Source organism: Schistocerca gregaria, chromosome 5 (assembly GCF_023897955.1).
Source record: "Schistocerca gregaria isolate iqSchGreg1 chromosome 5, iqSchGreg1.2, whole genome shotgun sequence".
NCBI lineage: Eukaryota > Metazoa > Arthropoda > Insecta > Orthoptera > Acrididae > Schistocerca > Schistocerca gregaria.
This window is the reverse complement of record NC_064924.1, coordinates 483,369,423-483,395,082: the sequence shown is the minus strand read 5'-3', so window position 1 is coordinate 483,395,082 and position 25,660 is coordinate 483,369,423. Positions and strand designations below refer to the sequence as shown.

Here is a 25,660-nt window from a genome sequence, read left to right as displayed (position 1 = left end):
TATTGTTGTGCTAATTCAAAACTAGCAAAAAACCTGATGGCAGAGAATCTGCTGATCCTGTGATAGATAGTATGGAACATTCAGCAAGCGAAATGGAACTGCAAGCTGAAAGTGACTAATTAACTGCGGCAACTAGCAATACCATGGGTCTCTTTGTGAAATTGCACAAAAGAGTAGAAAAAATGACGAATGAAAATCTCAAAGGCGTGTCCTTACAACAAGAAGCTGCAATGAAGACAGATTTCGATAGCTTATCATCAGAACAGGACGCTCTTCATACTCTGCAGGACTCATTTCGATCCAAACTGAACAACGTTCAGTCCAAACAGAACATATCTGAGCTCAAACTGAGCACCCTTCCTGATACTATAAAAAGGTTATTGGATGAAATTTATTCGATAGGGTCAGAACAATCTACCTTAAAATAAATTGTCCAGCAGCTAACAGAAAGAATAAATAAATTAGTTGCTGAATAGCAGAACAATATTAAAGAATGTTTTGATGTACAGAAACAGAAATTTTCAAATTACTGTTCAAGTTAAATAAATGAAAAGGACATACACATCTAACAACTAATTCAATCTGAGTGACGTCAGATTAAAGTTAGATCAAGTAGGGACTCCCTGAGTTATGTAGTAATGTAGCTATACAAATTAAAGGCAGAGAAGGGAATTACCTACTGTGCAAAAAAGTAATGCATGAGAAACCACCCATTGGTTACAGGGCAGGTGATACTTATAAACTTTCAATTCAATTTGGTAGAGTAAATAGAGACAAAATAAACCATAGTAGCCTGTCACCTATGTACGTATCATCTGAGATGGGGCAGTTCTGGTCACATTAGCAACTGTTTTAGAAGAAAGTATATTAAAACATAGGAAGCTCCAAGTTTTTTCGCCTGACAAAAAGATAAGTCGTTCTGTAGTTTTCATAAAATGCTTTAAGGGAGTACTACCACCAATTTACAAAAAATACAGTTCAATACAGCCTATATACAAGGGGATGTGGCACTATTGGTGGCTTAAATGCTGAATGTTGCAAATTGTACAAATAGTTTGAAAAGGCTTTCTGTTAAAATATTTGTGTACCTGTGAACAGGAAAGATTACCAAGGTAAGTTTACATTCCCAACCCATATCATAGTAAAAAGACAATCTGTTCAAATCGATAAATTTACAAAAAAAGAAAACACAGTACTGGGGTGAATCAATATCATACTGCAATATATTAAGATTTCTCAAAGCCAAGCTACCTCTCGTTATTGGGGAAAAGGCAGTGCATGCCCCAGAAACTCATTAGAAGGCCCATTTACTGAGTCCATGAATACACAAAAGTAAGTACTGGCAATGGTGTCAGCCAATTTGCTCTGTCAGGCAACCATTACAACAATCAGAATTGGAACAATGATCATGCCATCATCGACAGGACCTTTGGTAGACAACCATGAGCACAATAGACACAGTTCTCCATATTTTAATAAAAGAAAACTACAAACTACACAAATATGCACATGCAGGGTCACTGTGAAGGCTCAGAGAATGATCCCCGTGTTTGCACTCATGGTATACCACAATACTCCCTGCATCACATCTGAGTGTCATTGGGAAGTGCTGTATGTGTGATTCTTAGCAGTTTAAAATATGTGATGTTACAGTTGAAGTGTAGTCGACATTGAAATTAACAATAACTGTCCGCATAAGACACAACAGGTTATGAACAATGAAAACAGTTCAAAACACTTAATAAAATATGGTTATCAGTGAGCAATTAAAAGGCCTACGATACACAAAAGAAAGGAAGCTAACTCATCACATAGAAAGAAAGTACTGATTGCACAAAAGGGAGAAGTAAGAATAATATTTAGTGTTTACCTTTGGCGTGTGGATGTCATGTAGGTACCTTTTCAAAGAGCTAGGCATTTTAAGAGCACCGCCACAACACATATATTCACTAATGAAATTCATTATAAACAATCCAACACAATTTGAGGGGAACAGTGATGTCCATACATACAACACTGTTAAAACTGTCAGCGACTTAGAGAGATCAAAATGCGCCAACAAAAAATTGATCATTTATACAATAAAGTGAAATGTTTGACAGGTAACGAAGAAAATTTTAAATCTAATTAAAAACTATTTCCTCTGGACAACTCGTTCTATCCCATAGCCGAATTTCTACTTAAAACATGTAACCAGTAAAAAAATAAAAATATATAAAACTTAAGAGTAATTTTGTATGGAGGAATAAAAATAATAATGTGTTCATTAATGTTTACAATAATCATAAATGCATTCCAGAAAATTGTTCCCCCCACATCATTTTGATAAAAGAATCACTCAAATGATAAACACACACACACACACACACACACACACACACACACACACACACACGCGCGCGCACACACACAGGCAAATATACACTGAAGCAGCAAGGAAACTGGTATAGGAAAGCATTTCCAAATACAGTGATATGTAAACAAGCAGAAAGCGGCGCTGTAATCGGCAAAGCTTCGTAATGGTGTGGGGTGCGTACAGTTGGTGTGATATGGGACCCTTGATATGTCTAGAGACTCTGACAAGTGGCGAGCGGCGAGTATGTAAGACAACAAGTATCTAACACAGTTTTTAGATCGTTTATGCCTGCTACAATGGCAGGGTATCAAGATTTAAGTGAGTTTGAACATGGTGTTATAATCGGCACATGAGCGATGGGACACAGCATCTCCAGGGCAGCGATGAAGTGGGGATTTTCCCATATGACCATTTCATGAATGTACCAAAACTATCAGGAATCCAGTAAAACATCAAATCACCAACACTGCTGTGGCTTCAAAAAGAACTGGACCAACCACAACTGAACAGAATCGTTTAAACTGACAGAAGTGCAACCCTGCAGCAAATCGCTGCAGATTTCCATGCTGGGCCACCAACAAGTGTCAGCATGCAAACCATTCAAGGAAACATCAGCGATATGAGCTTTCGCACTCAAAGGCCCACTCATATACCCTTGATGACTGCATGATTCAAAACTTGACGCCTCCCCTGGGCCCATCTAGACTGACACCGGACTGTTGATGACTGGAAACTTGTTACCTGGTCGAATGAGTCTCTTTTCAAATTGTATCGAGTAAATGGACATGTATGGGTATCGAGACAACCTTATGAATGCATGGACCCTACATTTCTCCAGGGCTGTTCAAGCTGACGGAGGCTATGTAATGGTATGAGATGTGTGCAGTTCCTGTGATACGGGACGCCTGATATTTCTAGAGGCTCTGACAAGTGACGAGTGGTACATAAGTATCATGTCTGATCACCTGCATCCATTCATGTCCATTATGCATTCTAACGGACTTGGGCAATTCGAGCTGGACAATGCGACACCCCACACGCCCAGAATTGCCACAGAGTGGCTCTATGAACATTATTATAGGTTAAACATTTCCGCTGGCCATGAAACTCCTCAGACATGAATATTATTGAGCATATCTGGGATGCCTTGCAACGTGCTGTTCAGAAGAGATCTCCACCCCCTCATACTCTTATGGATTTATGGACAGCCCTGCATGATTCATGATGTCAATCTCTCCAGCACTGCTTCAGATATTTGTCGAGTCCATGCCATGTCCTGTTGCGGCAGTTCTGCGTATCTCGGGGGCATATACCATATTAGGCAGGTGTGCAGTTTCTTTGGCTCTTCAGTGTGTAATTATACCGATGGAAAAAATTCCAACACCAAAAAATCATCACTGTAGAGTAATAAAAAGTTGGGAATACATTTGTCTAGGTAACGTATTTAAGTGATTAACATTGCAAGATCACAGGTTAATATGAGCTTGAGATAAGCCATTCCAAATGTGAAATGTTGGTATATTAACAACTGGTGTAACTGCCAGAACGCAGAATGCAAGCGAACAAAGATGCATGCATTATGTTGTACAGGTACCGGATGTCAGTTTGTGGAATGGAGTTCCATGCCCGTTGCACTTGATCAGTCAATACAGGGATGGTTAATGCTGTTTGCTAATGATGCTGGAATTTTCGTCTGATGATGTCCCGAATGTGCTCAATTGGAGACAGATCTGGTGTTCATGCAGGCCAATGCAACAAGTTGACATTCTGTAGATCATGTAGGGTTACAGCAGCAGTATATGGGCGAGCGTTATCCTGTTGGGAAACACACACTGGAATACTGTTCATGAATAGCAGCACAACCGGCTGAATCATCAGACCGACATACAAATTTTCAGTGAGGTTGGTTGCGACAACCACAAGATGCTCCTGCTGTCATATGAAATCGTACCTCACACCATAACTCCCAATATAGGTCCAGTGTGTGTAGCATGCAGACCAGTTTGTTGCAGGACCTCAACTGGCCTTCTTCTAACCAACACATGGCCACCAATGGCTCCAAGGCAGAACAAGCTTTCATCAGAAAACACAATATAACTCCATCCTGCCCTGCAGTTAGCTCTTTTGACACCACTGAAGTCGCAAATGGCTGCAGTATGGGGTCAGTGGAATGTACACTACAAGGTGTCTGGCTCAGTGCTCTCCTTCAAGTAACCGAGTTATAATAGATCGTTTTGTCACTGTGGTGCTAACTATTGTTCAAATTGCTGATGCAGGTGCAGTATGATGCACCAGAGCCATAAGCTGAGTATGTTGATCTTCCCTCTCTGTAGTGCCACATGGCCATCCGAAGTCTGATCTCCTCGCAACTGCACATTCTATTGACTACCGCCGCCAGCAGTCATGTACAGTGGCTACATTCCTGCCAAGTATTGCAGAAGGAACTTCCAGCTTCTAGTAGCCCTTGTACATGACATCATTCAAACTCAGTGAGATGTTGATAATGGCGTCTCCATTATCTTAATGGCATTCATGACTAACATCAACTCGTTATATCCAGTCTCAATGATAGCTAACACTTATGACTGTTACAGTGGGTATATATGGCAAACCCGATTTGCATCTTCATACTACGCTACTAGCACCACTTTTATACTACTGGCGCTACTCTGGAAAAGACATGACTTTTCAAATGTTGAAACACGCCTACCAACTTTTGTTTACATGCACAACTCCTTGGTGCTACGATTTTTTTCTGTCATTGTATATAACTGATGAATGATTTTCTAATATGCAGTATAAAGTTGTGTATGTACTAACAAAACTTAATTTCAGAATGATGTAGCTTAAGTTTTATATTATGTGTTACTGATACAGATCTACAATTGTTCCACATATCCACTATTTGAGGAGGTGCCTGACATCTGTTTCATTGGAATACAATCAACCTCTCCTGATCCCTGTAACCATTTCCTGACACGCTGGCCTAATCACCTAGGTCCCTGCTTTCCAGCAAGGGCTCTGGCAGCGATTACTGACATCACGTTTCTACGTGAGTTCCATCTCAAGGCACCACACTCTAGAAAAACCGCGTCGCCAGCTACCTGACCTAAGAACTAACGAAGTTTTTTGTTCACAAAAATGTAACAAATGGACTGTTGAGTCTTGAAACGATACAATATGGTTTCCTTAAAGCAAACAGAAACACTAATACATCACATATATACACTCCTGGAAATGAAAAAAAGAACACATTGACACCGGTGTGTCAGACCCACCATACTTGCTCCGGACACTGCGAGAGGGCTGTACAAGCAATGATCACACGCACGGCACAGCGGACACACCAGGAACCGCGGTGTTGGCCGTCGAATGGCGCTATCTGCGCAGCATTTGTGCACCGCCGCCGTCAGTGTCAGCCAGTCTGCCGTGGCATACGAAGCTCCATAGCAGTCTTTAACACTGGTAGCGTGCCGCGACAACGTGGACGTGAACCGTATGTGCAGTTGACGAACTTTGAGCGAGGGCGTATAGTGGGTATGCGGGAGGCCGGGTGGACGTACCGCCGAATTGCTCAACAAGTGGGGCGTGCGGTCTCCACAGTATATCGATGTTGTCGCCAGTGGTCGGCGGAAGGTGCACGTGCCCGTCGACCTGGGACCGGACCCCAGCGACGCACGGATGCACGCCAAGACCGTAGGATCCTACGCAGTGCCGTAGGGGACCGCACCGCCACTTCCCAGCAAATTAGGGACACTGTTGCTCCTGGGGTATCGGCGAGGACCATTCGCAACCGTCTCCATGAAGCTGGGCTACGGTCCCGCACACCGTTAGGCCGTCTTCCGCTCACGCCCCAACATCATGCAGCCCGCCTCCAGTGGTGTCGCGACAGGCGTGAATGGAGGGACGAATGGAGACGTGTCGTCTTCAGCGATGAGAGTCGCTTCTGCCTTGGTGCCAATGATGGTCGTATGCGTGTTTGGCGCCGTGCAGGTGAGCGCCACAATCAGGACTGCATACGACCGAGGCACACAGGGCCAACACCCGGCATCATGGTGTGGGGAGCGATCTCCTACACTGGTCGTACACCTCTGGTGATCGTCGAGGGGACACTGAATAGTGCACGGTACATCCAAACCGTCATCGAACCCATCGTTTCTGCCATTCCTAGACCGGCAAGGGAACTTGCTGTTCCAACAGGACAATGCACGTCCGCATGTATCCCGTGCCACCCAACGTGCTCTAGAAGGTGTAAGTCAACTACCCTGGCCAGCAAGATCTCCGGATCTGTCCCCCATTGAGCATGTTTGGGACTGGATGAAGCGTCGTCTCACGCGGTCTGCACGTCCAGCACGAACGCTGGTCCAACTGGGCACCAGGTGGAAATGGCATGGCAAGCCGTTCCACAGGACTACATCCAGCATCTCTACGATCGTCTCCATGGGAGAATAGCAGCCTGCATTGCTGCGAAAGGTGGATATACACTGTACTAGTGCCGACGTTGTGCATGCTCTGTTGCCTGTGTCTATGTGCTTGTGGTTCTGTCAGTGTGATCATGTGATGTATCTGACCCCAGGAATGTGTCAATAAAGTTTCCCCTTCCTGGGACAATGAATTCATGGTGTTCTTATTTCAATATCCAGGAGTGTATATTGTCTATTCACAACTATAAATATTGCTAAATGGACTTGATGGATTCAAGTTAATTATACAAAAAGATGGGTTAAAAACAATCACAGGTTACTGCTACAGGATAATATTCATGATCTGTAATATTCTACATTTCAGTAAATCTCTATACGTTTGTCAACTATTACAAGACATAAATTTATGAAAAGGGACTTTTCAAGAATTTAAACATCAGTTATACACAACCAAATTCTAAACTTTGCATGGTGTGCACCCCATCAATAAAGCTTACAGTTATGAATACTGGTTAAAGTCTGAAGGCCCTGACCTAATTTTTAGCTCAGGTTTCCCATGGACTCCACGTGAGTAAGAATCCCCATTCGATTTTAGGGTAGGTGATACTTACAGTGTCTGCAATTTGTTTGTTCATTTCATCTGTTTTCTCTTCCTACTTATTTGATGTTGGCACATATACTCAGCATCTACATTGCCAGTGCTCTGTCATTTCAAGTCAAAGAACAGAGAAAATATAATTGCAATTAATGAAGAATTTCTCACCAGAACGATGCTATATATACATTTTTGTGACGGTTTTTTGGTACAGAAAATTCAAACTCATCTTGGTGTCCATTTCTCTTAGTGAAAGAATGCCTATTATGATTTGTACAGCCAGTTTGACTACAAGAAATGTCAACTAATTGCTCCATTTTGTAGCATTGTATTGAGTCTCGTCTATACCTTGATATTCCTTGTACAGATTTCATCTGTCCCCAAAATCCTACAGTTATTTACTAGTAAAGCTGGAAATCTTACTTAGTCACATATTTTTTGAAACAGATCAGATGACAGAGCATTCACAGATGAACTTGCGTCGATAGTAACAGTCACAGCGATGCCAAACATCTGCAAATTAATTGCTGACTGTGCAGCAGCTGAACCTTCATTGTTATTTCTGATTTTGTCATAAAACAATTTATTCCTGATATCTATCCCGTCATTACATTTGAATAAGTTTACACCATTATCTGTATTTTGACATACACTCCAGTTTCCAGCATATTAGTCGACGATTGATTATTGTTGGTTAATTCTGTGATTAAGGGTCTGTCCCCCCACCTTGGTTATTCCCTGGATCCGGTTGGCTACAGTTCTGCCAAGTATTTGTGTGGTTAGTGTTGTCACCTTGGGGCACATAACCTGGGTTATATCTCCTCTCTTGCCTGTTCTGCCTACTGTGGCTATTGTCATAATTATTATTATTATTACGACTGCTACCATTGGTGTGGTTCCTGACATTTTGCTGTAAGTCATTATGGGGTCATTAGATTGTCTATCTTCAGTACTGTTACTACAGTTCACAATAGAGTTGAAGGCGATACTACGATTCAGTTCTGTGGTATTCTGTGTCTTCTGGGAGTTTTCTCATAATTTGGCGAATTTTTATGGTGAAATCTAACCTATATCTTTAAAATCTGAAATTTCCTGCTTAAAAATTTGGAAGATAAGCACTGTCTCTGCTTTGTGAACTCTTTTCTTGCAGTTACGTGTTCTCTTCTTAAGCTGCACATCTTCTTCGTTAGGTGGTCAAGAATGTTGCTTTTCAGCCACGATTCTGCCATCTGCAATTTCTAAACAGTCTCCGCACTACAATGTTCGTAATTCACTCACAACCAGTTCATACACCCATCACTCTTTCTGTGCACGTGGTAGTGATGGCATGACGTCCCATTCATTATTGTAATTATTTGCTTACTCACGGTGATAACTCTTGTGCTCCTGGTGAACGACTGGTGTAAATCGACAGTGAGATAGGCTCTGGTCAGAAGTCCCATGGTACATGTATCACCTATTAAAGGTAGGAAACACAACAGTCAGAAATCCCACATACCCTAATGTGAGCTGCCTTAACAGGGGGATTTGATTCTGGGAAAATATGTGCTGCACCACAATTAACATGTAGGTGTATTTGTTTAAGTGTATAGAGCGTAAAGTCGATGGCTTACTCGACAAGTAAGTAGACATGATGCTATTGTGCTATCCTTCATAGAATATTCTCTAACCTCTTTGTTAACTCTAACGGGTAGGAATTTTAGACTAAAGAGCAACATACAAGCATCAATTGAATGATGCTTTTATAAGCTTAATTCATCCTATAGAAATTACAATTTGTTAGGACTTTTCCAGTTAATCGCCGTTTAACATCTGACTTTCTTACAATCATTCCATATGGTCATTTCATTATAAACTGCTCCAGATATGTACTTTTACATATGTAATGGTTATCACTGTTTTCAGTGACTGATTACTAATTATGCACAGTCAAATGGTAACCAATGATTCCACCTACTTCTCTTGATAGAACACATTGTTTTTGTGTTGAGCATGACCTAGCAGATCCTGCTGCATGAGTTGATACCCTGCAGAATTCCCTGCATTTCCTCATAGCCGACTAACTTTTGTTCTGGTATTGAAGAAATAAAAAGTTTAAAGATTGCCAATAACACTGTAATTCTTTGAGAGAATGCAATGAACTTGGAAGATCAGGCTTAAGGGGATTGGTTCGTCAACACAAGGTAAATTGTAAAAAAATTGTCAGTTTTCTAGAAAGTGTTCCTCAAAGAATAAGAGTTGGAAACCCATGTAATGCTGGAACAATTCGATGTATAAACCACAGCTTTTGGTCTCACACTTTCTTCTGAGTTGTATTTCGTTTTGCAAGGGAAATAAAGCTTGTTAATTATTTATGTGCAGCATAGATAAACATATCTCGAAATAAAAACAAAGTAGAAACTTGTTTTTTTTCCTGTAAGTTCCATACACTATTATGTTTAAAGCAGACTTTTAATAAGATGTTGCTCTCACGAATTACGGGAAAAATTTTAACATTGGTTATCAAATATTTCAGTAATTAACTCATAGTTTTCTTTAAAGAAGTGTTTATTTTTTAAATTTGAGTCATAAGAAAAGTCTGCTTTTTAGTTAATATGTTTTGAGACAGTATACAAAATTTTAGCCATCTCTCTTTAATAGTTTTTAACCAGTGTCTACCAGAATACAATTAAAAGTGAACCTTGGGGAAATTCAAGTTAAAGTTAAAGAATGTTTCTCTACCTACCCCGCACAATACTAATGCATCCCAGGTCCATATTTATCTTTTTCCGATGGTGTTCTAGCTCCCTTTTATTTTTCAGACTTTTTCTACATGTTCTAGCTTCTTAGGTGCCTTCCAGTACTGATTTCTCTGCTTCGAAGAGTAAATGACAGTTGAAGTTATCTGTATATTTAGTCCACAAACCATTTCCACCAATTCTATAACTTAAAGCTTGATACTGTACCACCACTGAAGCATAGCAGAGCACCCAGCACAACCATTTTCCAAGTATTTAGTCTTACAGAACAGAAGTATCCATTCTCATATAAATTGGTTAAAATTGTCATCTGGGTTTTGAATCACATAAGACACTAAAAAGTCGCGAAAAAGAGAAACTGAGAACTAACTTTGGTTTTTAACAGAGTTGTCTGCATGACATCGGGGTGTCATTATGTGTGCAGACACTTTTAAATTCTCTAATTTTGGGACTCTCTTCGGTACCATTTCCTCAAAATAATTGCTTTCTTGTTCTGAAAACTACAGAAAATTATTAAGAGAAAAATTTAAAAAATAGGTTTCATGACGCTTATTTGCATACTAGCCCTCTTAAAAAATGAATATCAACAATACTAGAATAAGGGTAACAGAACTTATTGCATGCTGAAATAATAAAATTAGGAAATAAGACACTATAATTAATAGATGGTTTTTGCTACTTGCCCAGCAAAATAACAGCCCATTTCTGGAGAAGAGTGGCTGTAAAATGCAAATTGGCAATAACAAGAAAATCGTTTGCTTCATAGAATAGACTTGTGTGGGGAGGTGCATCAAACCAGTCTTTGGACTGATTACTGCAATAAAAACAACAACATCGAAAAAAATTTCACACAAAAATTGCTCAAACAGATGGTGTTACTGCGCTGATGATGTAAGTCAGATATTAGATCGCATTATGTAATGTTGCGTAGTTAATGAAATCTAAACTAAACTAAACTCCGTCCCAACAGGCCATGAAGGCCCAATGGATAAGTCAATTGGCTCAGCTAAGAAATTCATCCTTCGAACAGAAGAGGTTGCCTACAAACAAAACCTGTATGTTCCTCTTGAGGTGTTTGCTCACAGCTGTCAAGATATTGAAAATGTGTGTTCCGCAATAATTGTATACGTTCTTTTCAAATACATCTGAATTAACGATACTAATCGCGGGGCGCACCTACTCGTCATCACCCATTACCTCAAAACATATGGTATGCGAGGTCTGTTCGAAAAATTCCTGAACTTTGTTCACAAAATTTTTCTGTGCTTACCTTTTACTTATTGTGTATAATGTCCTCCGAAATACTCTCCTCACAATTGATATACCTCTCCGAACACCGTTTCCACTTCCGGAAGCAGCCTTAGTGCGCCTCTCGCTGGATCGCGCGAAGCGCCGTCTGCGAATTTTCTTTTATCTCGTCTGTCGTTGCAAATCTTCATCCTTTCAATAGGATTTTCAACTTTGTGAATAAAAAAAGTCCTCGGAGATCAGGTCTGGAGAATACGGAGGACAAGGCAGCACAGTGAATTCGTTTTTTATGCAATAGCCATGCACCGACAGGAATGAATGTGGGGGTGCGTTAATCGTGATGTAAGAGCCATGAATTGTCTCGCCACATTCCATGCCGTTGCCTTGTCACATGTTTTCGCAGGCGTCGCAACACGTCCCGTTAGTACCATCGATTAACACGTTGTCCCTGTGGCACGAATTCCTGATGAACTAATCCTTCAAACTCAAAGAAAACTATCAGCATGGCTTTGACATCTGGACTGACCTAAAGAGCTTTTTTTGATCTTGGAGAATCTTCCCCGATCTATTGTGAAGATTCAACCTAGATCTCAACAAGATAACGGTAGGCCCACGTCTCATCATCAGTTATGATTTTCTCAAGAAACATCTCGTCCTCATTTGCACGATCCAAACACTCTTCACAAAATGGTTCAAATGGCTCTGAGCACTATGGGACTTAACATCTGAGGTCATCAGTCCCCTAGAACTTATAACTACTTAAACCTAACTAACCTAAGGACATCACACACATCCATGCCCGAGGCAGGATACGAAGCTGCGCGGTTCCAGGCTGAAGCGCCTAGAACCGCTCTGCCACACCGGTCGGTCCGCTGTTCACAGATTGCGAGGCGAAGATCTTTCTGATCTTGACTCATGAGCCGTGGGACGAACTCGGTGGCAACGCGATTCATTCCAAGACGCTGTGTCAGATTTTCATGACATGATCCAGCCGAAATATTACATTCTTCTGCAATCTCTTGATAGTCAATCTTCGACTGGCACGCACAATTTCGTAGGCATTCCTGACATGAGTGTCATCGGTAGACGCTGAAGGGCGTCCTGAACGAGGACCATCTTTAACTTCGTTGAGCCATTTTTGAACCCTTTGAACCATTCGTAACATCGAATACGGCTTAAGTACTCATCAACGTAGGCTTCCTGCATCATTCGGTGTGTCTCTGTAATGGTTTTCTTGGGTTTTCAACGTAGGCTTCCTGCATCATTCGGTGTGTCTCTGTAATGGTTTTCTTGGGTTTCACGCAAAATTTAATGCAGACGCATTGTTCCTGTAACTCTGCATCTCGAAATTCTCAAACTATGCGACACTACGTTCCACTCAATTCAGCACTGAACAACAGAAACACAACAATGAAACTTCCGGCAGTTACATACACATTAAACACAAGCGTGTGCAGAGATGGCAACCGCATTTCGCTCCAACACACCATTGGCACGATTGCGAACGTTCCGTAATTTTTTGAACGGACCTCTTTAGCAGAGCTTGGCCATAAATGAAAATGGGAGTAGTGGGAACTCCAGATGACCAGTCATTTCGAAGACACAGCATAGTTGACGCGGGTCGGATGAGGCATAAGCCATTTATGAGTAGCCTACGTTACTGAAGTTGACAGGCAGCGCTTGGCGTAGCACAAAGAAAAATGGTTCAAATGGCTCTGAGCACTATGGGACTTACTGCTGTGGTCATCAGTCCCCTAGAACTTACACCTCCTTAAACCTAACTAACCTTTGGGCATCACACACATTCAATCCCGAGGCAGGATTCGAACCTGCGACCGTAGCGGTCACGCGGTTCCAGACTGAAGCACCTAGAACCGCTCGGCCACTCTGGCCGACTGTAGCACAAAGAGTACAAAATGCTAATCCGAACATTGTGCGGATGAAAACCTATAAGGAAACTTTTTTGTTTTCACTTTCAATTTTTACGATACTTACGCTGAAAATTAGCCGAAATGATGTTCAATATGCTTAAAGCGTGTAAAAGGACTCTGCAAATAACTTTCCAAGAAGGGGTTGTAATTAAAGCGTACAGAACTCCGTATTCTGTTAATTTCAATTTGACCTTCCCGCCACCCTCAGCAGTGATACGTGAACACTAGATTCCCAGTGCAGGTACGATCGGCCCATCGAGAAGGGAAAAATATCACATCCCGAGAAGAATGCATCAAAATACGTCGTATTGTTTATCATCCACAATCCTGGCCAATTTTTGGCAAACAACGGGTTACCCATGGTTTGCTGCCAAACTGTGCAGTGAGAGGGAACTTCTTATAAATGTAAACCAAGTATGTTTTCTACAAAAGTGAACAACCATATAATTGTAAAAGTGCAGCGTTTATTGTATGTGTCAGATGTCAAGGCAATTACTTCTTCCCCTGCTTTTACGATGAATACCACCGCAGTAGGCGTAAATCATCAACTGTAAATTAATAAACGTATCTGATTTTATGTTCGAAGTTCTCGTGTAATAATCCCTTCCTGGAAATTTATTTGCGTCTCCAAATTTTCCTTTGCCTTTCCTTTTCCTACCTTTTCTGAAATATTAGTAAATGTTATATACAGAGCATTATTTCGGCTTATTTGAAGTTAAGTGACGTAAAAACCGAAAGTAAAATAAAATTCCCGCATAGGTAATCGATCCCACACCCTGCGGACTCGTACTCCATACGGTTAGCTTTACGCCAAGCGCTACCGAGCTGCTAGGCTGACATAAAAGGCAGATGCCTCTCCCGACAGACGCACCAAAAATGCTGTTTTTTAAAAAAATATGCCATCTAAAGCCCTTGCTCCTGTCACTTTTACTTCCGTCAAGCCCTGCATGTGCTACTAATTTAGACGAAATCGATGATGACAAGTAGCTGTGGTCTCCTTGTACCATAGTTGAAAAGTGTATTAACTTTAGAACACTAAACGGGGGAAAATTTTACATTGTTACTAAACCATCGTAACTTTTACTACTCCAGGTTTATTCAAAAGATGTCACGTGTGTTAATTCCTAAGGGACCAAACTGCTGAGGACATCGGTCCCTAGACTTACACACCACTTAAACTGACTTATGCGAAGAACGACATACACACCCATGCCTGAGGGAGGACTCGAACCTCAGGCGGGAGGGGCAGCGCAAACCCTAGACCGCGCGGCAAAGGATGTCATAATTTATAGTTTATGTACTAGTTAATTACGATTGTAAGGTCTCCAATGGCTTGTCACATACAAAATAAGTACAAAATGTCCTGCTTTACACACACTACTGGCAATACCGGGTGGACGGGAACCGCGAATTCATACCATCTGCAATTGTACATTTTACGGGGTCTCAGGGGAATACTGAAGAATGGGATAGAACCTGTCGGCTTTGAATGATGACGTCTCAAAAATAAACAAACTAATATATGTAACTGAAATATGACGTCACTGGTCAAAGCTAACGAGTTGTATCCATTCTTCAGCTGACCCGGTATAGTAATCTAGGGTTAAGATCAGTTAATTAAAATAGAACTAGATTATTCGCGTGCTTTCGCTGAACTATACTGGTTTAGTAAGATATCCGATAATTTTATGACGTAGATTTTACGCTTACGTTCATGTAATTGTAATTCTGCATCCAATGAAAGCTGGACATATGGATGCACGTAATTACTGATTTCAAATCCTGCATGCTTCTCCCTCCTGGAATAATTACAAATCCTCGTCAAATACCATATATTTTTATAGAAATTCGGCACTGTAAGGTTTTGTAGGTAGCAGATACAGTCTCGAAAAAATGTGGAAGATAACTAAATGTGCAATAAAACATGTGATAGAGGCTCACTACGTACAAGTAACGAAAAGATACCAAAGAGTAATTATTCAGCTCTACTGAACTTCACTGACACGTGTCAAAGATAATGAAATGTGCCTGCTTCAGTTTCCTCCTCAATTTCACCCAGAGTTATGCTCTTATTTACTTGTTTTGTACTCTGCTACGACGCACAGTCACTACTATTATTATATGAATCTAAGCTATGAATTTGTTGGCTGGAAAATTTCTGATAGACAAAAATGGCGCATCAATTCCTGTGGAAGAAATTTTGCAAGGGACTAAACTTATTCTCCTTTACTTTGCAGCGGCTTGGTGTCCATATTCTATATTGTTCGTTGAAACACTGAGAGCTGTGCACGAAGTGAGTACCAGTCTGAGGTTGTACGTATTTTTATTCTCTGTGCTGAAGAGCTTCAGTAATGTATCTTAACAATCTACAGGAAGCAATGAAGTTTGAGCTGCCTATCCAGGTAATTTACGTATCAGCAGATAACAACGAAACTGAAATGTTGCAACACTTCTCAGAGAGCCATGGTCATTGGTATGCTGTGAAGTACGATGACGACGTAAGACCGTGTGTACCTTTGCTGATACTATTACATTTTATATTTGTGGTCTTAGAAGTATGATTTGTAAGCTTCAAGGTTTCTGATACCATTCAAATAAGAGCAAGGAGGCAACTTACACTAGGGTTGCCGTATCTAGCTTTAATGTAAGTAGTTGCTACACCATATTTTTCGGAATATTTCACTTTTTTCAGCAAGTCTCTTTTTCCCATTTACGTATTTATAAAACTCTATGTAAGTCAGCTTGTAGTTGAACTGGCAGTATAACACTGATTCCACACTCACCGGCAGCAGTCGAGTTCTTTCATCAGCCCACTAGGCCAATGTCAGCGAAAATACTCTTTTCACAGTGACGTTATGTGCGGGAATAGAAAACAAATACATAATTTTAGCAGTTGGTATCTGCGTTCAGGAGTTTCGGTTTCCTTAAGAAAGAAACTCCATTTTTCTTCCACTGACAGTTTAGACTTCCATTGTTCGGAGTCACGTTTAGTTTCTAAAAAGTTCCTCACACACATACATTCCTGATAACAACTGTCGCCTGAAATATTCACATCATTTTAGTCAGGTATATAATGATGTTTTCAATCATCACTCAGTCTGGGGCCCATTTCTCTAGGTATCAAATGCTATAGTATTGAAAGAAATTGTTTCATCCTGAGATTTCTAAATCAAATTAACTACTTCTTGCTTAGGGTTCTTATTCTTTAATTAGATCAAATTCATTTTTTAATTAAGACATCTTTGAGTGTCGAGTAATATGTTTCAATTATCAAGGGTTTTTTTCTTTTAGACACTATTTGTATTTTTTTCGAGCAGAGCCAAGTTTGACTCCAGAAACATGAACTAAATTCCACTCAGCGGACTACTGAAAATATCTGAAATTATTTTACGTGGCCTGTCTTCTGCGTCAAAAAATTGTTTTAAGGGAATCCAAAGCTTAAGAATTCTCTCAACAGCGGACATTAACGACAACCACCTAGTTTTCGAGTGAGAAGAGTCTGATGATTTATGTAAATGTACAAGCAGAACTCTTTCAGGCTCTCTGCCCTTACCGTATACAGGGTGGTCCATTGATAGTAACCGGGCCAGATATCTCACGAAATAAGCATCAAACGAAAAAACTACAAAGAACGAAACTCGTCTAGCTTGAAGGGGGAAACCAGATAGCTCTATGGTTTGCCCGCTAAATGGCGCTGCCATAGGTCAAACGGATATCAAATGCGTTTTTTACATAGGAACCCCCATTTTTATTACATATTCGTGTAGTACGTAAAGAAATATGAGTGTTTTAGTTGGACCACTTTTTTCCCTTTATGATAATGGCGCTGCAATAGTCACAATCGTATAACTGCGTGGTATCACGTAACATTGCGCCAGTGCGGACGGTATTTGCTTCGTGATACATTACCCGTGTTTAAATGGACCGTTTACCAACTGCGGAACAGGTCGATATCTTGTTGATGTATGGCTATTGTGATCAAAATGCCCAAAGGGCGTGTGCTACGTATGCTGCTCGGTATCCTGGACGACATCACCCAAGTGTCCGGACCGTTCGCCGGATAGTTACTTTATTTAAGGAAACGGGAAGTGTTCAGCCACTTGTGAAACGTCACCCACGACCTGCAACAAATGATCATGCCCAAGTAGGTGTTTTAACTTTTGTCGCGGCTAATCCACACATCAGAAGCAGACATATTGCGCGAGAATCGGGAATCTCAAAAACGTCGGTGTTGAGAATGCTACATCAACATCGATTGCACCCGTACCAATTTTCTATGCACCAAGAATTGCATGTCGACGACTTTGAACGTCGTGTACAGTTCTGCCACTGGACATAAGAGAAATTACGGGACAACGACAGATTTTTTGCACGCGTTCTATTTAGGGACGAAGCGTCACGCCAACATCACTATTGGGCAACGGAAAATCCACGATGGCTGCGACAAGTGGAACATCAGCGACCTTGGTGGGTTAATGTATGGTGCGGCATTATGGGAGGAAGGATAATTGGCCCACATTTTTTCGATGGCAATCTAAATGGTGCAATGTATGCTGGTTTCCTGCGTAATATTCTACCAATGTTACTACAAGATGTTTCACTACATGACAGAATGGCTATGTACTTCCAACATGATGGATGTCCGGCACACAGCTCGCGTGCTGTTTAAGCGGTATTGAACAGCATAATTCGTGACAGGTGGATTGGTCGTCGAACCAGGTTCACTGGATCTGAAGTCCCCGGGTTTCTTTCTGTGGAGAAAGTTGAAGGATATTTGCCATCGTGATCCACCGACAACGCCTGACTAAATGCGTCAGCGCATTGTCAATGCATGGGCGAACATTAGGGAAGGCGAACTACTCGCTGTTGAGAGGAATGTCGTTACACGTATTACCAAATGCATTGAGGTTGACGGACATCATTTTGTGCATTTATTACATTAATGTGTTATTTCCAGGTAATCACGCTGTAACAGCACGCGTTATCAGAAATGGTAAGTTCACAAAGGTACATGTATCACATTGGAAGAACCGAAATAAAATGTTCAAACGTACTTACGTTCTGTATTTTAATTTTGAAAACCTACTTGTTACCAACTGCTCGTCTAAAATTGTGACTATTACAGCGCTATCTGTCACAAAGCGAAAAAAGTGGCCCATCTAAAACGTTCATATTTCTTTACGTTGTTGTTGTTGTTGTGGTCTTCAGTCCTGAGACTGGTTTGATGCAGCTCTCCATGCTACACTATCCTGTGCAAGCTTCTTCATCTCCCAGTACTTACTGCAACCTACGTCCTTCTGAATCTGCTTTTTCTTTACGTACTACACGAATATGTAATAAAAAGGGGGGTTTCTATTTTAAAAAACGCAGTTGATATCCGTTTGACCTACGGCAGCGCCATCTAGCGGGTCAACCACAGCGCAATCTGGTTTCCCCCTTCCAGCTAGACAAGTTTCGTTCTTTATAGTTTTTTCGTTTGATGCTTATTTCGTGAGATATTTGGCCCGGTCACGATCAATGAACAACCCTGTATATATTGAAAAGTAATTACATATTTTCATGACGATTATTACAAAGTCGACAGTTAAGACTCCAGCATCGCTTGTTATATTATTGGGGAGAATATGGGCAGAGTATGCAATTCCTTCTACAATTTTTCCTAGCTCTTTTTAATTTGGAGAAACACATTCCGCTGGCCGCGTCGAAAAGGCCCTCCGAAATTGGTATTGACACTTTGCAGTTGTGTTAAAGTGTCTAGACAAAACTTTGCTCATGTGTCCAATAATTCGTTATTCAGCGAATCAAACTTCAACATCTTCTGTTGGATTCCGTCAGTTTCAGTACAGTACTGAACAACTAAACGAGAGATCTTTTCAACCTTGTGCTTCGAAAAGTCGGTCCTATGCCGTAAAACGAAAATTCTTGCAATTGTTTTATGCAATCGGTTACGGAATGTGCTGCGATAATATTTTTAACAATTGCTGTAGTAGCTTTGGTCCTGGCTGTAGACTGCTTTGCGGCGACATTCGATTCAGGATACATTGCAGCTTTCTGTTTTGCAGTAAAGTCAAGAGAACTGGAGGATTATGCTTGACATCTTCATAAGCTGTTGTTATTTCTCCAGCAGCAACAAGCAGTTCTTCCTGGGTATCTTCTTTAATCATGAATGCCCTTGCTACAGCGAATCTATTTGCATGATTCTTCGTAGAAATGTAATGCCTCACATCTGTCGTACCCCCGCGTGTTAAAGAGATGAAGGAGCTACAAATCTCACACAACGCTTCCTGTACATCCTTTCCTGACGGAAGATCACTCTTTTGTGTAGTCATCCGAAAAGTGACACTTTTTCTTTCCATTATTAAGCATTTCCTTAAGGTATTATAAGCTTATTAGACGGTAAACAGTTGACAATAACACTTCAGTCATCGGTACACATCACTATACACTACACGCCCTATATACCCGCAGTAAACATTTCAAATATTACTAACGTGCGTACTTCCACCATGGTGAAACAGTTGTGGGTCAGCAACTTCTTTTAATCAGTACAACGAAAAACTATTACAGAGTTGCAAATTTCACTTTTTTTATTCACTAGATGACTAGTTTAGGGTCAGATCGCTTTTCAAAACATCCTACAGGACAGAAAACGAATATTACACTCGTGTACAGTATAAGTATTACGAAATTTTTAAGCAAATTCGAAAAATACACAACATATCGTTTTAAGACCTACGTAACATAAAAAATGATTTCCCGAATGGCAAAAATCCATGTCAAAAATGTGCAAACGAACAATTACAATGCATCCAACTGTCAGTACTACTTCTTCCGCTGTCTTAAGGAAACTTTCTTATTTAGTTATTTTTATTTATTTATTCTTTGCCCATGGACTCTAGCTGAAAATCCAGCTGAGAGGTTTGGATGTGTCATACCTTAGGCTATTATCATCAAACTTGATTTCATTATATATAAATGAAACAAATAATTAAACAGAAATAGTCTATAAGCATACAAAGGTGTTACATGTTTCACATTATATATGCACACAAATCCAAACAACATACAGAAATGATAATTTTTAAAGGTACATTTCAGTAATGATATAACATATTTAAACACCACTTAGTACTCACTCAAACTGTATATAGGTACATTTCTCTGTGAGATACAATGATTTTTAAAACATTTTACGTCCGTTTCTTTTTTAATGATTTTGGGGAGTTTATTAAAAAACCTTTTGCCTGCTTCTTCAGGGGCAGTCATAGACAGTTTTAGATTTCTGTTTATCATGTAGTAATTTTCATTTCCTATTGAACTGTGTTTGTGTAGATCTTTATTTAGGAGGTGTTTATCGCTTGACCGTACCGCCGATATGCTTTGGTATATGTACAGTGAATACACTGTCATAATATTATAGTGTACAAAAGCTTGCCTACAGGTCTGTTTTTGTGGTATTTTTGCAATCCATCTCACTGCCCTTTCCTGAATTGTGAATATTATTTTTAAGTAGCCAGCTTGTGCACTTCCCCATATATGAACTGAATAAGACTTCGGGAAAGGGACGCCCTCTCAGGATATAGAAAACCTTTTGCGTTTATTAAAATGTTCTTCAACCATCAAAAATACAACAATTAAGACAATAAACGTATAAGTCAGTAATGAAATGAAAAATTTTAACCTATTTACCAAGAACACTGAATTACTTAAAAATCTCCTAGCAGTAAAACACAACAGCGATATATACGGCGCCTATTAAGAAGTTGTATGCCATGAATCATGGACCTTGCCTCAGCGATACAGATAGCCGTACCGTAGGTACAAGCACAACGGAGGGGTATCTGTTGAGAGGCCAGACAAATGTGTGGATCCTGAAGAGGGGCAGCAGCCTTTTCAGTAGTTGCAGGGGCAAGAGTCTGGATGATTGAATGATCTGGCCTTGTAACAATAACCAAAACGGCCTTGCTGTGCTGGTACTGCGAACGGCTGAAAGCAATGGGGAAACTACGGCCGTAATTTTTCCCGAGGGCATGCAGCTTTACTGTATGATTAAATGATGATGACGTCCTCTTGGGTAAAATATTCCGGAGGTAAAATAGTCCCCCATTCAGATCTCCGGGCGGGGACTACTCAGGAGGATGTCGTTATCAGGAGAAAGAAAACTGGCGTTCTACGGATCGGAGCGTGGAATGTCAGATCCCTTAATCGGGCAGGTAGGTTAGAAAATTTAAAAAGGGAAATGGATAGGTTAAAGTTAGATATAGTGGGAATTAGTGAAGTTCGGTGGCAGGAGGAACAAGACTTCTGGTCAGGTGACTACAGGGTTATAAACACAAAGTCAAGTAGGGGTAATGCAGGAGTAGGTTTAATAATGAATAGGAAAATAGGAATGCGGGTAAGCTACTACAAACAGCATAGTGAACGCATTATTGTGGCCAAGTTAGATACGAAGCCCACACCTACTACAGTAGTACAAGTTTATATGCCAACCAGCTCTGCAGATGACGAAGAAATTGAAGAAATGTATGATGAAATAAAAGAAATTATTCAGATAGTGAAGAGAGACGAAAATTTATTAGTCATGGGTGACTTGAATTCGAGTGTGGGAAAAGGGAGAGAAAGAAACGTAGTAGGTGAATATGGATTGGGGCTAAGAAATGAAAGAGGAAGATGCCTGATAGAATTTTGCACAGAGCACAACCTAATCATAGCTAACACTTGGTTTAAGAAGCATGAAAGAACGTTGTATACATGGAAGAACCCTGGAGATACTAAAACGTATCAGATAGATTATGTAATGGTAAGACAGTGATTTAGCAACCAGGTTTTAAACTGTAGAACATTTCCAGGGGCAGATGTGGACTCTGACCACAATCTATTGGTTATGAACTGTAGATTAAAACTGAAGAAACTGCTAAAAGGTGGGAATTTAAGGAGATGGGACCTGGATAAACTGAAAGAACCAGAGGTTGTACAGAGTTTCAGGGAGAGCATAAGGGAACAATTGACAGGAATAGGGGAAAGAAATACAGTAGAAGACGAATGGGTAGCTCTGAGGGATGAAGTAGTGAAGGCAGCAGAGGTTCAAATAGGTAAAAAGACGGGGGCTAGTAGAAATCCTTGGGTAACAGAAGAAATATTGAATTTAATTGATGAAAGGATAAAATATAAAAATCCAGTAAATGAAGCAGGCAAAAAGGAATACACACGTCTCAAAAATGAGATCGACAGGAAGTGCAAAATGGCTAAGCAGGGATGGCTAGAGGACAAATGTAAGGATGTAGAGGCTTATCCCACTAGGGGTAAGATAGATACTGCCTACAGGAAAATTAAAGAGATCTTTGGAGAAAAGAGAACCACTTGTATGAACATGAAGAGCTCAGATGGAAACCCAGTTCTAAGCAAAGAAGGGAAAGCGGAACGGTGGAAGGAGTATGTAGAGGGTCTATACAAGGGCGATGTACTTGAGGACAATATTATGGAAATGGAAGAGAATGTAGATGAAGATGAAATGGGAGATACTGCGTTTAGAGTTTGATAGAGCACTGAAAGACCTGAGTCGAAGCAAGGCCCCCGGAGTAGACAACATTCCATTGGAACTACTGACGGGGAGAGCCAGTACTGACAAAACTCTACCATCTGGCGAGTAAGATGTATGAGACAGGCGTAATACCCTCAGACTTCAAGAAGAATATAATAACTCCAATCCCAAAGAAATCAGGTGTTGACAGATGTGAAAATTACCGAATAATCAGTTTAATAAGCCACAGCTGCAAAATACTAACGCGAATTCTTTACAGACGAATGGAAAAACTAGTAGAAGCCGAACTCGAGGAAGATCAGTTTGGATTCCGTAGAAATATTGGAACACGTGAGGCAATACTGACCCTACGACTTATCTTAGAAGATAGATTAAGGAAAGGCAAACCTACGTTTCTAGCATTTGTAGACTTAGAGAAAGCTTTTGACAATGCTGACTGGAATACTCTCTTTCAAATTCTAAAGGTGGCAGGGGTAAAATACAGGGCGCGAAAGGCTATTTACAATTTGTACAGAAACCAGATAGCAGTTATAAGAGTCGAGGGGCATGAAAGGGAAGCAGTGGTTGGGAAGGGAGTGAGACAGGGTTGTAGGCTGTCCCCGACGTTATTCAATCTGTATATTGAGCAAGCTATAAAGGAAACAAAAGAAAAATTAGGAGTAGGTATTAAAATCCATGGAGAAGAAATAAAAACTTTGAGGTTCGCCGATGACATTGTAATTCTGTCAGACACAGAAAAGGACCTGGAAGAGCAGCTGAACGGAATGGACAGTGCCTTGAAGGGAGGATATAAGATGAACATCAACAAAAGCAAAACGAGGATAATGGAATGTAGTCGAATTAAGTCGGGTAATGCTGAGGGAATTAGATTAGGAAATGAGACACTTAAAGTAGTAAAGAAGTTTTGCTATTTGGGGAGCAAAATAATTAATGATGGTAGAAGTAGAGAGGGTATAAAATGTAGACTGGCAATGGCAAGCGTTTCTGAAGAAGAGAAATTTGTTAACATCGAGTATAGACTTAAGTGTCAGGAAGTCATTTCTGAAAGTATTTGTATGGAGTGTAGCCATGTATGGAAGTGAAACATGGACGATAAATAGTTTGGACAAGAAGAGAATAGAAGCTTTCGAAATGTGGTGCTACAGAAGAATGCTGAAGATTAGATGGGTAGATCACATAACTAAGGAGGCGGTATTGAATAGGATTGGGGAGAAGAGAAGTTTGTGGCACAACTTGACCAGAAGAAGGGATCGGTTGGTAGGACATGTTCTGAGGCATCAAGGGATCACCAATTTAGTATTGGAGGGCAGCGTAGAGGGTAAAAATCGTAGAGGGAGACCAAGAGATGAATACATTAATCAGATTCAGAAGGATGTAGGTTGCAGTAGGTACTGGGAGATGAAGTATCTTGGACAGGATAGAGTAGCATGGAGAGCTGCATCAAACCAGTCTCAGGACTGAAGACCACATCAACAACAACATGCCATGTTGGCAAATTAAAATCATTAAATCTGGACAACATTAGTATTAAAGGGCACCAAATAATAGGAAATTAAAAAATCATCACTTCCAACCCTTTACAAGCGTGAAAACTTTACCATAACGAACTTCATAAAATTTCTGAAGATAAAACAACTTTTTTAACATGTCCCAGGTAGAAACAGAAATTAAATCATAAAGTTTTTGCTTACGCGGTTACTAGTTTCCTGTTTTTTAGTGGACCTACGTGGTACAGGATATGAATCATTTGCACAGAAAACAGAAATTGCAACAACTATCAGACAAACACACACACATGCACGAGACAGGATTCGAATCTGCGAACGTAGCGGTCGCGCGGTTCCAGACTGAAGCGCCTAGAACCTCTCGGCCACAAGGCGGGCTCATTGTTAATCAGTGTCATCATGTCTTTTCTTGGTGCGCAGTTTGAAATGCATTTCTGTTTATCGTTGTTATACACTACTGACCATTAAAATTGCTACACCATGAAGAAATGCAGATGATAAACGGGTATTAATTGGACAAATATATTATACTAGAACTGACATGTGATTACATTTTCACGCAATTTGGGTGCATAGATCCTGAGAAATTAGTACCCAGAACAACCACCTCTGGTGATAATAAGGGCCTTGTTCCGCCTGGGCATTGAGTCAAACAGAGCTTGGATGGCGTGAACAGGACAGCCGTCCATGCAGCTTTAACACGATACCACTGTTCATCAAGAGTAGTGACAGGCGTATTATGACGAGGCCCGTACAGGATCTGCAACATGCGGTCGAGCATTATCCTGCTGAAATGTAGGGTTTCGCAGGGATCGAATGAGGAGTAGAGCACGGGTCGTAACACGTCTACAATGTAACGTCCACTGTTCAAAGTGCCGTCAATGCGAACAAGAGGTGACCGAGACATGTAATCAATGGCACCCCATACCATCACGCCGGGTGATACGGCAATATGGCGATGGCGAATACATGTTTCCATTGTGCGTTCACCGCGATGTCGCCAAACACGGATGCGACCATCATGATGCTGTAAACAGAAACTGAATTCATCCGAAAACATGACGTTTTGCCATTCGTGCACCCAGGTTCGTCGTTGAGTACACCATCGCAGGCGCTCATGTCTGTGAGGCACCGTCAAGGGTAAGCGCACCCGTGGTCTCCGAGCTGATAGTCCATGCTGTTCGTGCAGATGGTTGTTGTGTTGCAAATGTCTCAATCTGTTGACTCAGGGATCGAGACGTGACTGCACGATCTGTTACAGCCATGCGGATAAGATGCCTGTCTACTCTACTGCTAGTGATACGAGGTCGTAGGGATCCAGC

General features: G+C 40.8%; 1 protein-coding gene across 1 annotated transcript in view; it reads left to right on the top strand.

The window, feature by feature from the left end:
• The first annotated feature begins 15,354 nt into the window (after positions 1-15,354).
• The window catches only part of LOC126272816 (nucleoredoxin-like protein 2), a 45,676-nt gene continuing 35,370 nt past the window's right edge, over positions 15,355-25,660 (top strand). The window contains exons 1-2 of the mRNA XM_049976006.1: positions 15,355-15,585; positions 15,665-15,798. Of these exons, the coding sequence (XP_049831963.1) occupies positions 15,427-15,585; positions 15,665-15,798 (293 nt within the window). The 5' untranslated portion in view covers positions 15,355-15,426. The remainder of the gene's footprint in view (positions 15,586-15,664; positions 15,799-25,660) is intronic.